Raw genomic sequence first — 14,250 nt, forward strand, 5'->3', positions numbered from 1 at the left:
TTGTTCATGTGAGATTATTTATTTGACAACACCACAGATTCTTAAATTACATAGCTTCTGTGAAGGTGCGGCATGAGTACAATTAGACAAAAACTGATTAGAGCCCAGGGAGCAGTTAATATTCTGACAGCACTAGAACCTGGTATTTGTTTCTAAATTTTCTGGGTTGACCAATCAACACCTTTTAGGACTAGAGCACTCGAGTAGGAGAGAGCCTGGAGCTTAACAGAAATGTAGGCAAGTGGCTTTTTACAGTCACATCTCACCCTTTCTCAAACATACAGTTGCTGTTCTGCATGACATAAAACTTAAATATTTATACATTTTTGGATTTTTCAGCAGAAGCTTTTTAAAAAACAAAATCTTTGTACAGAAACTCAAAGTCCAGTGGAGAACAGACAGAAATCAAATCATGTTTAGGATCTCAGTCCCGTTTCAGCTCTGATAAAGTCAATTAATAAAATCTGAAGGTAACCAATTTCTCTGCAGATGTTCAGCTCGTCCACGGATCCCTCCCAGTCTTCTCCTGAAAAACCAAACAAAACAAGGACTTAATTTAAATTCAGCTGAAAAATAAAAACTTAACATTAAAACCTTTTTTCCCTCCACCTGGTATTTGCTGTAATGCGACAGGCTGCTGCAGTGCTGCTGTTTGGCTTCATCCTCTTCAGCGAAGATCTGCTGACACAGGTTACAGAAATAACCGACGACCGGTCGCACGAACTCCGTCCCTACAAAACAAACAAGCGACAGTGAATGCACCGCTGCACGTGTTTAAACTTCCTTATTATGCAACAGGAAGCAACAAACTAAACTGTAACTAAATGGGATTTCAAATAAGCTCAGAGGCTTTCTTACCAACAGGTTTGGTGGGTTTCTGAGGTTCAGCAGCGCCCTCTGCAGGTTCAAACTGGGGCTTCGCGTCCTGAAAGTAACAAATCAGTCATGAGCTTTAATCCTGCACTTCAGGGCAGATTTTCATTTATTTATGGCCAAAAATCTTTTTCCATCATTAACTGTGTTTTTAACTGCTGTGCAATATATTTACATTTAAAGTCTATTCATCGCACAGGTAATTTTAATAAGAAATATTTCATGGCTGAGGCAATTTGAACAAAACTTCATATTTAAGACTGAACTGCAGATAAAATGAATGGAGCTATTTTAACAGCTGATTCAACATTTAAGATCTGTCAAACACAATGGGAATGCCTTTTTAGAAATTTTGTTTCTAAAAAGGCCGTTTTGTTTTGGCGTTTTGAAACTATGTGAAATGGCATTTAAGACTTTGATGTTATCCTGGGGAAACTAATATTTCTGTTGAGCTGGGATCACAGCACCTTCGCTTTCAGTTATACCTGTTCAGGTGGTGGTTTTGAGGGCTCTGTAGAGGAGACTGGTGGATCTGGACTCTCTGCATCTTTCACATTTGGTCCTGCTTCCATACAAACGTCTATTGGTGTTTCCTCCTCCTCCTGCTTGAATGTGCGTGGTGTTTCCTTTTTGATATAATCTTTTTCAGATGGCGCTTTATCAGCTGCTGGTTCCTCATTTTGTTGAGTATTTTCTTTCTTTAGTTCTTTCTTCACAGTTGTCTGAGGCACTGAATTATTGTCAGGAGCTCCTTTTGGTTCCAGCGTCTCGCTGTCTGGAATCTCTGCACACGATGACCCTTTCTCAGGAGTCTTTCTCCCTGCGGATTCCTTCTCCGGGCCGTTTTTAAGGACCTTTTCTGGAGGCTCTTTGTCCAACGATTCCCTCTTTGGAGACTTTTTGGACTCTTCTGCTGAAGTTTCTCTGAATGTAGACTTGGTTTCCAGAGTCTTTCTGGATGCGGACTTTTTCGCTTGAGTCTTTTTTGTTGTAGAATCCTTACCTGAAGTTTTTTTAGATGGCAAATCTTTCGCTGGAGTCTTTTTCCCAGTGGATTTCGTTTCCAAGATGTTTTTGGCATCCTTTTCTGGAGACGTTTTGGATGTGGACTCTTTCTTTGGGGTCTTTTTCCCTGATGAGTCTTTCTCTGGAGGCTTTTTTGACCCAGAATCTTTTTCTGGAGTCTTTTTGCCTGATTTCTCTGATGTCTTCTTCGGGGACTCCTTCCTCCCTTTAGACCTCCTGTCGGTCTCGTCCTGGTCTGAGGTCTTGGATTTGCTTCGTTTCTCGCGCTTCCTGCCTCGACTGTCCTTGTCATTGCTGCCGTCCGAGTGAACAACCCATCTGCAAGAAAGGGGTAAAGTATGAATTTCATGATTAAAAGTTCACAGAAAAGAAATTAGGAAGAGTGAAGAGGCGGTTTCGGACCCGTTGTCAAGTCTGTAGTATTTGGTGGAGATGCGGGCTTTGAGTTTGGGGCAGTTGTGGATGGCTGGTTTGCTGACGAGCTCTTCAACAGCTTTCAGGGCCGCTGAAGAACTCGACATCTCAATGAAACCCTGAAACACAAAAAGAGTCTGAAAATGGTCCCAAAGGTAAAGAATCCACTCAACTCTGAACTCTAAGGGTCACAACATAAACAGGATCAACGCAATTACTATAACTCTTACTGCTAGTAGCAAATACCAAAGCCAACATACACAAACACAGCAATGTAAGATAGCCTCAAGCCAACTTGGCTGGCCAATCAATTTCCATATTATTATTTTTTTTATCCAATAGGATGGAGGAGCCTGATGATGCACAGGGATTATAATCATCATTCCTATTGCTGGGCTGAATCAACACAGTTTGGATTCCTCTATCAGCTGACAGAGGTCATGAAAATGACTGTGATGAATGATGTATATGATCAATGTATCCTTTATGCAGTTTGTATTCAGGCTAATAACTGTATCAAATTTGATTTTCATTTACAAAGATATTCCCTTTGTATCATGTATTTATAATCGGTATTTAAATTTTAAAAAGCTAAAAAAAAAAATAATTTTTTAATCTCATCTCATTTTCTTACTGACCTCTCGTCGATTGCCAATCAGGTAATAGCGCACCACCTTCCCAAAATTTCGCAGCAGTTGGAAGAAGTCAAAGAGGGCGTAATTAGGTGGCAGGTGGCCGAAGTAAAAAACCCTGCTGGATTTCGATGTTGACTACAAGCAAAGAAAGAACAAACTGTTAAATCAGCAACATATCAGACAAAAACTCAGCCGTTATATTAAAGGTAACACTTACCTTGGGCTCATCTGCTGATTCTCCACCTGCAACAAAATCAAACAGGAAGAATATCAGAAACTGAACAGTGAGCTTTAAAAGTCAACCAAACGTGCTGGTACAACAATATGTTTTGTGTTCAGCATCACAAGACTTCCAGGTATACCTTGGTCGTCAGAGTCATCTTCTTCCAGTTCATCCAGAGTGATGCAGTTTTCCAGGTCTACAGGGAAGTCCTCCTGAAAAAGCACATCGCTCCAACTGAATCCCTTTTTTCCACTTTAAAGCTTAAAATATGTCCACACTAACATGTTCATCTAAAAGTCTTTACCAAATCCTCCTGTAGAGGAGTCTCTGTTGCTTCCTTTGACTCCTCTACTTCCTCCTTCTCTTCCTTCTTTATCTCCTTCTCCGACGCAGGTTTCTCCTCATTGCCAGGCTCTCCACCTATCACCTCCTTTACTTCATCTGTAAGGGAGTTTTTTTTTTTAACAAAGTCAAGCATTTCCTTTGTTTTCCTTTAAAGCCAGCTTTGCTGTGAAAGCTCAGCTCTCATTTTCTACCTTTTTCAGGTGCTCTCTCTTTAGGACTCTCTTTTTTCTCTTCCTCTTGCAGAGCCTCCTCATCGTCATCTGCCAGATTCTCTCCATCCTCAGCAATCACCTCCATCCCCTCGATGTCGCTCTCCTCTCCAGGCAACCTGAAGTGGCATCTTTAGTTAAGACTGTTCTAGTTTCACTTGCAGAGGCTTTTCTGCAAACAAAAAAAAAACCTAAAACAAAAAACAGCAACATGAGGAACTCACGCTGCCTCCCCCTCCACTTCTTCTGTGTTTGAAACTTCAGGTTTGGAGTCTTCGAGAGGAGACGGTTGTCCTTTGGATGTGGACTCTGCATCTGTGTAGAAAAGAAGATTTCACACCAGCCTGTCTGGAGCGACTGGTCCTGGCATCGTGTTGCGTTTTCTTACCTGGTTTCTCTGGTTCTGCCGTCTTTTCTCCGTCCCGTCTGGAGGACTTGTTGCTGGATCTCTCTCTAGACCTGGATTTCTTATCTCTGCTGGATTTTTCCACGGATCTAGATTTGCTCCTGCTTTTTCTTTCTTTGCTTGACTTTTCTTGGGTTGTAGACTTGGCTTTTGTCTCTCTGCTGGACTTGTCTCTGGATGCGGACCTGGTCTTCTGGTCTCTGTTGGATTTTTCTCTCGATTCGTCTGGCTTCTTCGCTTGGGACCCTTTCTTGCTTTCCTTGTTGGATTTTTCTTTTGTTTTTTCTCTGGACCCTGACTTAGACCTGGTCCTGGTCCGCTTCTCACTAGTGGACTTATCTCTGGACCTGGACCGGGTTCTGCTCTTCCTTTTTCTATCCAACTTGTCTTGGGACCTAGATCTAGTTTTGGCATCTCTGCTGGATTTTTCTTTAGATTTATCCCTGGACCTGGACCTTGTTCTGGTCCGTTCCTCTTTGCTGGCCTTGTCTCTGGATCTGGACCTTCTTTTCTTATTTTCTGTCGTTCTGTCTCGGCTTGAGCTCCTTGTCCTCTTGGTGGTACTCTTCTTTGTACTTTCGTTTTCTTCTTCGTACCTCTTGGCTTTTGAAACCCGCCTACAGGACAGACCAGACAAAAGCAGGACCATTATCACTGATCACCCCTGGATGATAATCCGCCAGTTACCTTCCTATCGGGTCGGTCGTACTCACATGAGAGTCTTGTACTCTCCAGAGAAGGAGACACAAATCAAGTCACTGTTGATCCTCAGAGTGTTGGACAGATAATAATCCACCAGCTTCTGAGCATCAGGGGCGTTCTTCATCTCAATGAACACCTGAAAACAACACCTTGTATGTGTTTTCTAAAGTCTTTTAAAGTGATTATTTAAGAAAAACAAAGAAACTGTCTTCCTCTCCGGTATAGTTTTTTAAATGGGCTGAGCCTTACCATTGATGGCAGGAACAGGGTGTAGAGCGGCGGGCCGAAGCGTTTGATGATATTGATCAGGTCGGATTTTCCGTCTTCTCCCGATGGAGCGGGCGTGAAACTCACCACCCGGGAGCTCTGAGGAGACATCAAAGTGTGAAGAGACTTTATCAACAATGAAAACAGACGTTTTTCTAAATACTGAACTGTACAACGTCACAAAGAGGGAATACTCTCATATGGCCCGGCTGTAACACAGAAGCCCCACCTGCCTGCAATCAGGGATTTCCCTGCATGTAAAAAAAAAAAAAAAAAAAAATGTTGACACCTCTCGCTGTGTTTGTGAGACGGGAGCTTTTCCAGACTGAGATATTTTTCTCAGTAATAACCAAACGTTTGACACTGGGACTTTCTGTACTTTTCGTATGCAGGAAAAACTGGACACTGGAAGTGTTTCTCTTCTACCTGGAGAAAGTTGAAGGCGCTGGAGACGCTGAACACGAGCTGCTCTCCGTTCACAGTTGGAGGATAATTGCTGTGAAACTTCACCAAGTCTTTGGCCTGATCAACCGAGCCCATCTCCACGAAGCCCTGCAGGGTTTAAACCCACTTTAATAATGCTCATGTGCAAAAAAGAGAAAGAAAGCTGCTGCTCGTCTTTAAATGAACGAACATGCAAATATCATCGGTGTGATGATGAAGAACCTCGCAGACTCACCAGAGACGGAAACATGATGACCTTGATGATCTTCCCGAACGGTTCTGCAAGCTTCCTGAGGTATTTCTCATCGACAGACTGAGACGGAAACTTGATGCACACTACCTTCCCTTTCTCCAAATTCTGACAGGAAACAAACACAAAGACTTTCAGCTGATTCAGGAGGGGCTAAAGCGAACCTCATCGAGATCTTAGACACGTGTCTCTACCTTCTTTACCTTCTTCTGCTTCCACTTGCTATTCGACTGCGATGCTGCCGAACAGAAAGAACAAGTTTAAGCAGAAAAACCTAAACGTGTAAACACAAAGGCACAGCCGAGTGAGGCAGACTTACTTTGACTAGCTGCCGGGGCGCCTTTTCCTCCATCTTTCTTCTTCTCAGATTTATCGTCCCTAAAAATGACAAAAAGAGGACGATCAAACAAATTAAAAACAGAGCCACTGAATGAAAAACAAACATCTTATCAATAAAAAAAAATAAAAAATAAAAAAAAGCTGATCACAGCAGCTTTGGATCAATATCAGGACCGCTAACATCTGGACCAAAAACCCGTCCTTCAATTATTAGAAAAATAAAAAACTGATTGATTTTTGGCAGGGTCACAGCTTTTTATTAATTTTTTTCCCAGACTTAGTTGGCTGTGCTGAATGAACATCGCTCATATTTGCCATTCTTTCTTTTTTTTAATTTTAGAATTGTTCTCTCAGTTCCTTAAATTAGTTTAAAATAGCTAAGCTACACAAAAATGGCCACATTTCATCCTGGAGCCAAAAAATGCTCAATTGAAAATCACTGATCCCACATTTATCTTGACATCAACCAAAGCATTTCTTTAATGTTGGATCACTCGCCTTCAATTTGAAATTTTTATTTTATTTGTCCGCCAGATGGCACTACTTTTTACTATTCAAAGCATGGACACAGTAATTCGGTGGTCATTTTCAGTGGTCACAAGTCAAAAAGTTAATCAATTCAAATCTGCTGGCTGCTGCTGCTGCTGCAAGCCCCTCTCCTCAGCATGCGTAAGGGCGGTGTGAGTTTTGCACGAACAGAAGAAGAGCCAGCAGTGCCACGTGGGAAGCTTACACGCAATAACCAGTCTGTCCATTTGCAGCCTCTGCTCCACCTCAGCTGGGGTCCCTATTCTTTAAAGAACTATATCATTGATACTTGACATTTATATTTCAGGCTGAAGTAGTTTTAAAAGATCGAGCAATTTAAAATGGGAAACTTACTAAAAAATATTTTTACAGTCGTTTGTTGAAATGTGGCACTTTGGTTAAATGTCATATCCTTGTAAATTGGTCAACGTTTTTCAGGGTTCATTAACATCCACGTTGTTCAGTTGATCCATGTTTTTTTTGGCTCGCTGATTATTTATTCACATCAAAAAAACAACATTTCATCTTTGAGACATGCCAAAGTTTTCCACTTTGATAAAATTCAGATCTCTGTTCAGAGGCGTGAGAACGATGATGTGGTTTCGGTCACTGACCTTCGGACCGTCTGCATGCGGCAGTCCCAGTTAGGAAACCTGTGGAGGAGATGGGAGAGTGTTATTAAACCCTGCAAGCAGTAGATGGAGAAACTTGGCGTTGATGTGAAGTAAACTCACTGCTGCAGGAGGCTGAGCTGTCCATCTGCATGGTGCCTGCCAGTCACGTGCTGAATCCAAACCTAAAAACAACAGGAAGTAAACCCGTTACCATCTCTCTTTGTGGCACTCCGGTCTCATAGGACACGTGCAGCTCCCATCATCCTTTGTTGCTGAATGTAGACCCTCACACCACCCACACAGACTGCAGAGAGAGATTCGAGGACAGGTGCACTTACCTTCTGCGACAGTACAGTGATATCACACAGCGAGCACGAGTACGGGAACGACGGCGGGACCTTCCCGTGGAAATCCAGAGCTTCTTTCCGTGTAGGCATTGAGGGCGAGGACTGACTGCTCCTCGTGGAGGACGTGTCACGGCGGCTTGCCAGAGGTTTGGACTGGTGCTCGCTAGGAAGAGGAGAAGCCGTCACCAGCGCTGATGACCTGTAATCAGCTGGTCCAGCCTCAGAGAATCGAGATGACGGCGCTCTATCTCCTCGCCTCGCTGGGCTGTAAGAAGGAACTGGACCAGCCTTACCATAATCAGAGGGGCCCTGCCTGCGGTGGAAGTCCACCGTGTACCCCAACGACGACGATGATAAGGATGACGATGGTGGCAGCTCTGCTCGGCCGGAGCTCACGGTAATCGGATTATTCCAGCGATCCATGAGCTGCTCCGAGGGAGGAGGTGGTGGTGGCAGGTGGTCCAGCGGGTACTGGACCGACGTGCGATGGAGCTGGTCCCAGTCTCTAGAGGAGGAGGAGCTGGGAGGGTAGGAGGAAGAGGAGGAGGGAGACGGAGCCCGGGGAGGGAAAGGTTTGACGGTCCCTTTCTTGCATTTGATCTGTCTGAGGATGTGTGGCAGAGACTCAATAGTGAGGACGTCTTCGGGCAGCTCAGCTAGCAGCGCCAGATCACTGGGCTCCAGACCGCAGCTGCTCAGGATGCTCAGAACATTGTCCTGCGATGACTGCAGCACTCCAGAGCCCCTGGACGAGGACGGGCAGGAGGAGGAGACAGAGAAGGAGTCTTGTGGCTGCCTGTAAAAGTCACGGTCCGCTGAGGAGTGGCGGTAGTCCACAGATCTGTAAGGCCCGGGATCAGTTCTGAGGTCGGTGTCAGGCGGCGGCTTTCTGTACGGGTAATTCTGAGACATGATGGCGAGCTGTGGAGAAACGCTCTGGGCGTTTCCTGCAGACAGAAGGTGTCAGGGAAGACAGAAGACGTAAAAGGTGATGTGAAGGTGGAGGACGAGTTGCCCTGAGAGAAAACACTTAAGAGTGAACACCACGTGCTCAGGAAGTGAAGAAGGAAAAAAAACATTTTCTAGATTGTGTCACGTCTGCCTCGGCTACTTTATGATAGGAAATTGCTGATAATGTAAACAAAAACATAAAAAGTGTTCATCCTGATACAGTTTTGGTGAAAGATGAAGTACACCCTCTGTCAGATGTAAGGTTTTAAGTATGAGGACATGCAGAAGCAGCGTGTGAAAAACGACAAACCCAGCAGCAATAACTGAGTTATCGCAGTGGAGGAGTTCTGGTCAAACTCTTCTTGCTTCAGTTCATTGAGGTTTGCAGCAATCACTCATGCACAGCTCTGTGAATGTCCCACCCACAGCATCTCAGTCAGGCTGAGGTGTGGACCATTGCAGCATTGGGATTATTTTCTTTTTCAGCCACTGGTGGAGATTTGCTTCTGTGCTTTGGATCACCGTCCTGCTGGACAACTGAACATCAGCTGAGCTTTAGCTGTGGGACAGGTGGTCTCACGTTTGACTCAAGAATACTTTAGTAGAGAAAAGAGTTCACTGTTCACTCAGGGACTGCAAGGTACCCAAAACATGAACCTTCCACCACCGTGCCGACAGCTCGTTTGAGGCGATTGTGCTTTGCAAACCTATGTTGTGCTGCCATGTTCTTCTCAGAGAGAAGAGGCTTTCTCCTGGAAAACCTTCCAAACAAGCCACACCTGTTATTCTAATTGTGCTGTCATGAACTTTAACATGCTAACTGAGGCCTGTAGTCTGACACGGAGCTCTTGGGTTTTCTTGTAGTTGATCATTGCACGGGCTGAGCTCGGGTGAATTTGCTGGGATGTCCCCTCCTGGGAAGATTGTTCTGTTAACACACCTGAGTAATCCAGACCACCATAATTCCGCTTCGATGAAGATCAACTAATCAATGCGTTTGATTACCAGCACCCGGCTGCTACTTACCCTCTTCATTCCCATGTAAGCCGTAAGGATGAACTTTGTTTTTCACACTCTGCTTCTGTCTAGGTTTTTGTGAAATAAATAATGACACATGTAATATGTCATCTGTTGCTGTTCATCTGAGGTTGTATTTAAATGATTTTAAGGCCTGCTAAGAATCAGATGATTTTCATTACATCCTGATACTGAAAACCTTTGAATTTGAAGCAGGTGTACTTTTCTTTTTAACCATAGTTGTACACAGTTAACGTAAAATTACGGCTGTTCATATAACGATATATATCGGATGACGATATAAAAACGTCTATCTTTCATTTTATGCTATTGTTTGTTTCGGCAATATTTTTTTCATCGTTTTGATGGTCACCGTAGTGGCTATATTAATTTCTTAAAGTTCTCTCTTTCTCTTATATTTAATATAACCACACTACAGACGGACAAGCGCCTGCTTTATGCGTTGTTAACGACGGTAAAACCATCGCGTGTCCGCTGGTTTACTTTGCACATAAACCTTTCACAATAAAGCTCAAGATCCTGTTGAGACTTTTCAAAATAAACCGAATCACGTGAAAGAGTATGCAGAGTATTTACGGATGAGAAGCCAAAAAGAGCCGCCAGGTGCTAAAAAATAAACCTTGGACTCAAACGTTAGAACAGGCTTTTCCCCGCAGAACGTGGTGTAATAAATACTCACAGAGCAAACGGCGGCTGTTACAACTTATGTCTAAAAATGCATCGTTTCATGCATCAGTTAAAACACTCGACTCCAGGTACTACAAACGCTTCACGCAGGTCGAGCTGCCCGAGATTCACAGAATTTACAGAAAATTTTAAATTTTGTGATTTGTATCGTTATCGGGATGATAGATGTCTTATATCAGGTTATGAGATTTTGGTCATATCGCACAGCCCTACGTAACATTATAGAAAACCAGAAAAGTGATAAGAATGTCCTGCTGATCCCTAAATGCTGTTAGTTTAAGCTTCAATAAAATAAAGAAGAAATTAATAAAAAATAAACACAGTTCTTCTTTAAACTGCTAGCTTTAGAGGTCTGTACAACAGATTATCTGCCATCATCTTCTCCTATCCCAGCACCCTCCTCTGTCACACCAGACCATGTCCTCCTTCATTAAATCCATGAAGATCTTCTGACGTCTTCCTCTTTTCTTCCTGCCTCGCAGCTCCGATACATCCACTCTCCGTCCTCTGCAAATGTCCATGATACCAGATATTCAAACCTATCTAAACGTTTACTCTCTCTGCTCTTCACATGTCCACCTCCCCACCTCTCATTCACACATATATTCTGTCTTGCTTCTACTGACTTTCATTGCTCTCCTCACCAGAGCATATATTCACCTCTCCACACTTTTGCTAGAGATCACAGTGTCGTCAGTAAACATTAAAGTAAACAGAGACTCCTCCCTGAACTCATCTGTCAGCCTGTCCAAACACGAAGGAGCTCAGAGCAGATCCCTGATGCAATCCCACCTTGAAACCATCTCGCTGTCCTCATTTATATCCTGCCCTTATACCTTCACTTCTCAACCACTCCTGACTTCCTCATGCAGCATCAGTTTCTCCTCTGCCTACCATATTCTTTTGACCATTTTTATTATCAGTGTTTTGTTTTTGTTTTGTTATTTATTTATTTTTATTTTTTTTGGGGGGGGGGAGGGGGGGGAGTATCAGTTTAACCAGCTGTTTAAATATAGAGACACTGACGCAGGTAGACTGTGTTTTACAGGTGGAACTATAACGCGACACAGAAACATAGAAAATGTTGGCCATAGAGCGGGAAAAATGCATGTAATTTTCATTAATGTAGAGCAGGGTTTGTGCAGGATTGGTGTAACCCGAATTAATCCTCTCTGATCAGAGATGTGTTGAACGTTCAGAGAAAGAGGCTTCTAGGAAATTCAGTGCGCAGTGGTTTCATTGTGGTCGAGCTGAAAGTGTGATCTAAGAAAATGCCGAGTTTCAATCAGAAACATCGTCGAACAAAACCGAACCAAAAAACCCGTCTAATTTCTAACCTGTGTAGAAAACAACTCCGCTAACAGTTAGCTAGCGGCTAAACGTAGAGGAGGAAATAAAATCAGCGGCTCACCTCAAATCACCGCTGCACCCTCTCAGGTGATCCACGCAGCTCCAGGCAAAAAAAACCACTCGTGGACCTTGGACCTGCCGCTGGCTTCGTTTTCCACGAAAACAGATGCAGAAAGTCGACGATTGAAAGCCGCAAGCAACCTAGCTGTTTCGTCGTCTTCTTCTTCTTCTTCGGTTTACAGGGGTCTGTACATCGACGCATTCTCGCCCTCTGCTGGTGGGGAAAAACAAGTTGAAACAAAATAGATCAATTAAAAATTTTGTCAAATTAAATTAAACCAAAATAAAAAAAAATTGGAGGAAAACACATTTATTATTAAAATATAAAATAAGCTAATATATTAATATATTACACTTGAAATTATTTATTAAAGAAAACATTAATAAACATGAAAATAATGCATAATATATACATAAATTTAAAATTCATAAAAAATATATTAGGTTAGTAATATATTATATATATATTGAATATTATATTAATTTAAAGTACAATCTAAATTAATACAATACAATATTTTCAGAGATAAAAGTAACAAACACTAAAATTTATAAATAATGAATAAAATTAAGACATATTTATAGATTAAATGTAAAATGACATGATGTAAAAAATGTAAGTAATAAAATACAGTCCATTCAAAAATGTATGTACTAAAATAATAAAGTAATAATAAAAATAACAAAACAATCATTTGAGATAAAATTAATGGAAATTAAATAAAATGTATATAATAAAAATATTAGAGAATATGGATGTAAATAAATGCTAATTAATCAAAATAACTAAAGTTACTTTATAGCTTATCAACATTTTCACACATGTCACACATAATGTCTGAATTAACTATTTAAAAAAATAATGAAAAACAAGGAAGCTGAATAGTATCAGAAAACTAATTTTAGTGGACGCAAATCATGTTTTGATTGCCCCACTTGGCCTCTGTTTGAGAAGCACTGGTCTATAGAAATATATTTATTGTATTTTACTGACCTTTTCACTCAGTGTTTTACTGACCTGCTATATTTTACTAAAGTGAACGCTTAATTTGTTGTAATTTTATGTGTTGAGATACTTTATTTGTTAGAGGGACTTATTCTTTTATATTCTTATGGCTTGTGTTTACTGTTTATATACAGTAAAAGTGTATATGATCATATATGATGTATATTATCAAATCTACCCAAAGTGATTCAGCATTTTGCTTTTAAGTACTTTTAATGTACTTTGTTTTTGTTTTGTTTTTTAGTTTATTTAATTAATTTGTTTAGTTTCAATTTCTGTCCTCCAAACTTAAAATCTTAACTTGTTTTTTCTCCTACTGGTGCTCATCTGATAGATAAATGAAATGTTTTGGGATAAATTTGTGGAATTATGTTAGAGAAGTTCATTTGCAGTAATTTTTTTGTTGTGTTGTTGTGTGTAACCACAAGGTGGCGATCTAAGACTTCGGTGTGCTTGTTAAACGTTTACCTCTCCTCCTCCTCCCTGTGTGGATTGGAAAGCTGAGGCAGATGAAGAAGACAACATTCAGATTCAGAGCAGACAGTAAAAAAAATAAAAACACGATATACTTTACATATGACGCTCGCACTAAATATAACAAATTTAACTAATAACAAAAACATTTATTCACAAAAAGGATAAAAGAAAACAAAGTGATGTTAATAAATGTATACTAATATACTGATAACCAGGCGGTCTCTAACGAAACACACCAAAAATTTAAAATCATTTTTAAAAGATAAATTAAAAAAGAAATCAAGAAATAAACCATAAATAAATAATAAAATAATAATAATAATAATAAAGGAAATTTGTTTTAATGCAGTAAATATATGACAGTTACAAAATATAAATAATTGCAAAATACTGCAATTAAAAATAAAATGATCACTGGGTAAATTAATATAAATAAATATTTAAATATTAAAACACGTTACATGTTTTACAAGTTAAAAAGGAACAAAACAAGGATCTATACATTTTTGATAAAACAGTAAAATATTTTAATAAAAGGTTAACATGATAAAAAATCAAAATGAAAATAAAATATAAACAAAAACGTAATACAATAAATATAGTAACAGCAGAATAACATAACTGGTTTAAATACATTGAATTAATAAACTATATAATATATAATAATATATATATGTGTGTGTATTGTAATGATCCAAGACAAATCTAGATTTCACTTCACTTTCACTTCAAGATTTCAAACCAGGAGAAGAAATACATGAAAATTATAACACTTACAAAAAAAAGGAAGAATCGTAAAAAGGAGAGAAAGAAAGAAGAAACTGAGCCTGTCTCATTTTTGTTGCCTTAAAATCAAAAATAGAAAATTTACTGTTAAAGACACAAATATCATAAGAATAAGGACACTTTATTCAGCAACATATGTGAAACACAATAAAAACAAAAACATCTCACTGAAAAATTGCTGAAATAAAAGTAAACTTGTTATTATTAGTAGGAGTCATACAGCAGGTGGAGCCACAGACCACATGTTGTACATCACTGAGGCCGCTATCAGAG

The 14,250-nt window shown here is 40.4% G+C and overlaps 1 protein-coding gene across 4 annotated transcripts; it reads right to left on the bottom strand.

Annotated features, from left to right (window-relative positions):
* Nucleotides 1-11,877, bottom strand: LOC101478771 (uncharacterized). Of its 4 annotated transcripts, none has more exons than XM_004552091.5 (22): nucleotides 11,710-11,877; nucleotides 7,614-8,569; nucleotides 7,396-7,457; nucleotides 7,276-7,314; nucleotides 6,114-6,172; nucleotides 5,998-6,032; nucleotides 5,780-5,902; nucleotides 5,527-5,652; nucleotides 5,083-5,199; nucleotides 4,845-4,969; nucleotides 4,114-4,748; nucleotides 3,950-4,040; nucleotides 3,708-3,844; nucleotides 3,476-3,612; nucleotides 3,311-3,383; nucleotides 3,166-3,191; nucleotides 2,952-3,083; nucleotides 2,302-2,432; nucleotides 1,359-2,217; nucleotides 859-925; nucleotides 610-731; nucleotides 1-526 (listed from the first exon to the last, which is right to left on the bottom strand). In XM_004552091.5, the coding sequence occupies exons 2-22, from the start codon at nucleotides 8,532-8,534 to the stop codon at nucleotides 494-496; spliced, it is 4,050 nt and encodes a 1,349-aa protein (XP_004552148.3). In that variant the 5' UTR covers nucleotides 8,535-8,569; nucleotides 11,710-11,877; the 3' UTR covers nucleotides 1-493. The 4 variants fall into 4 exon arrangements, with proteins under 4 accessions (XP_004552148.3, XP_012774809.3, XP_012774810.3 ...); XM_012919355.4 differs by having other exon boundaries at nucleotides 5,989-6,032; XM_012919356.4 differs by having other exon boundaries at nucleotides 5,989-6,032; nucleotides 7,614-8,638.
* Between the last annotated feature and the right edge of the window lie 2,373 nt (nucleotides 11,878-14,250).

The sequence above is a fragment of the Maylandia zebra genome, linkage group LG2 (assembly GCF_041146795.1).
Source record: "Maylandia zebra isolate NMK-2024a linkage group LG2, Mzebra_GT3a, whole genome shotgun sequence".
Lineage (NCBI taxonomy): Eukaryota > Metazoa > Chordata > Actinopteri > Cichliformes > Cichlidae > Maylandia > Maylandia zebra.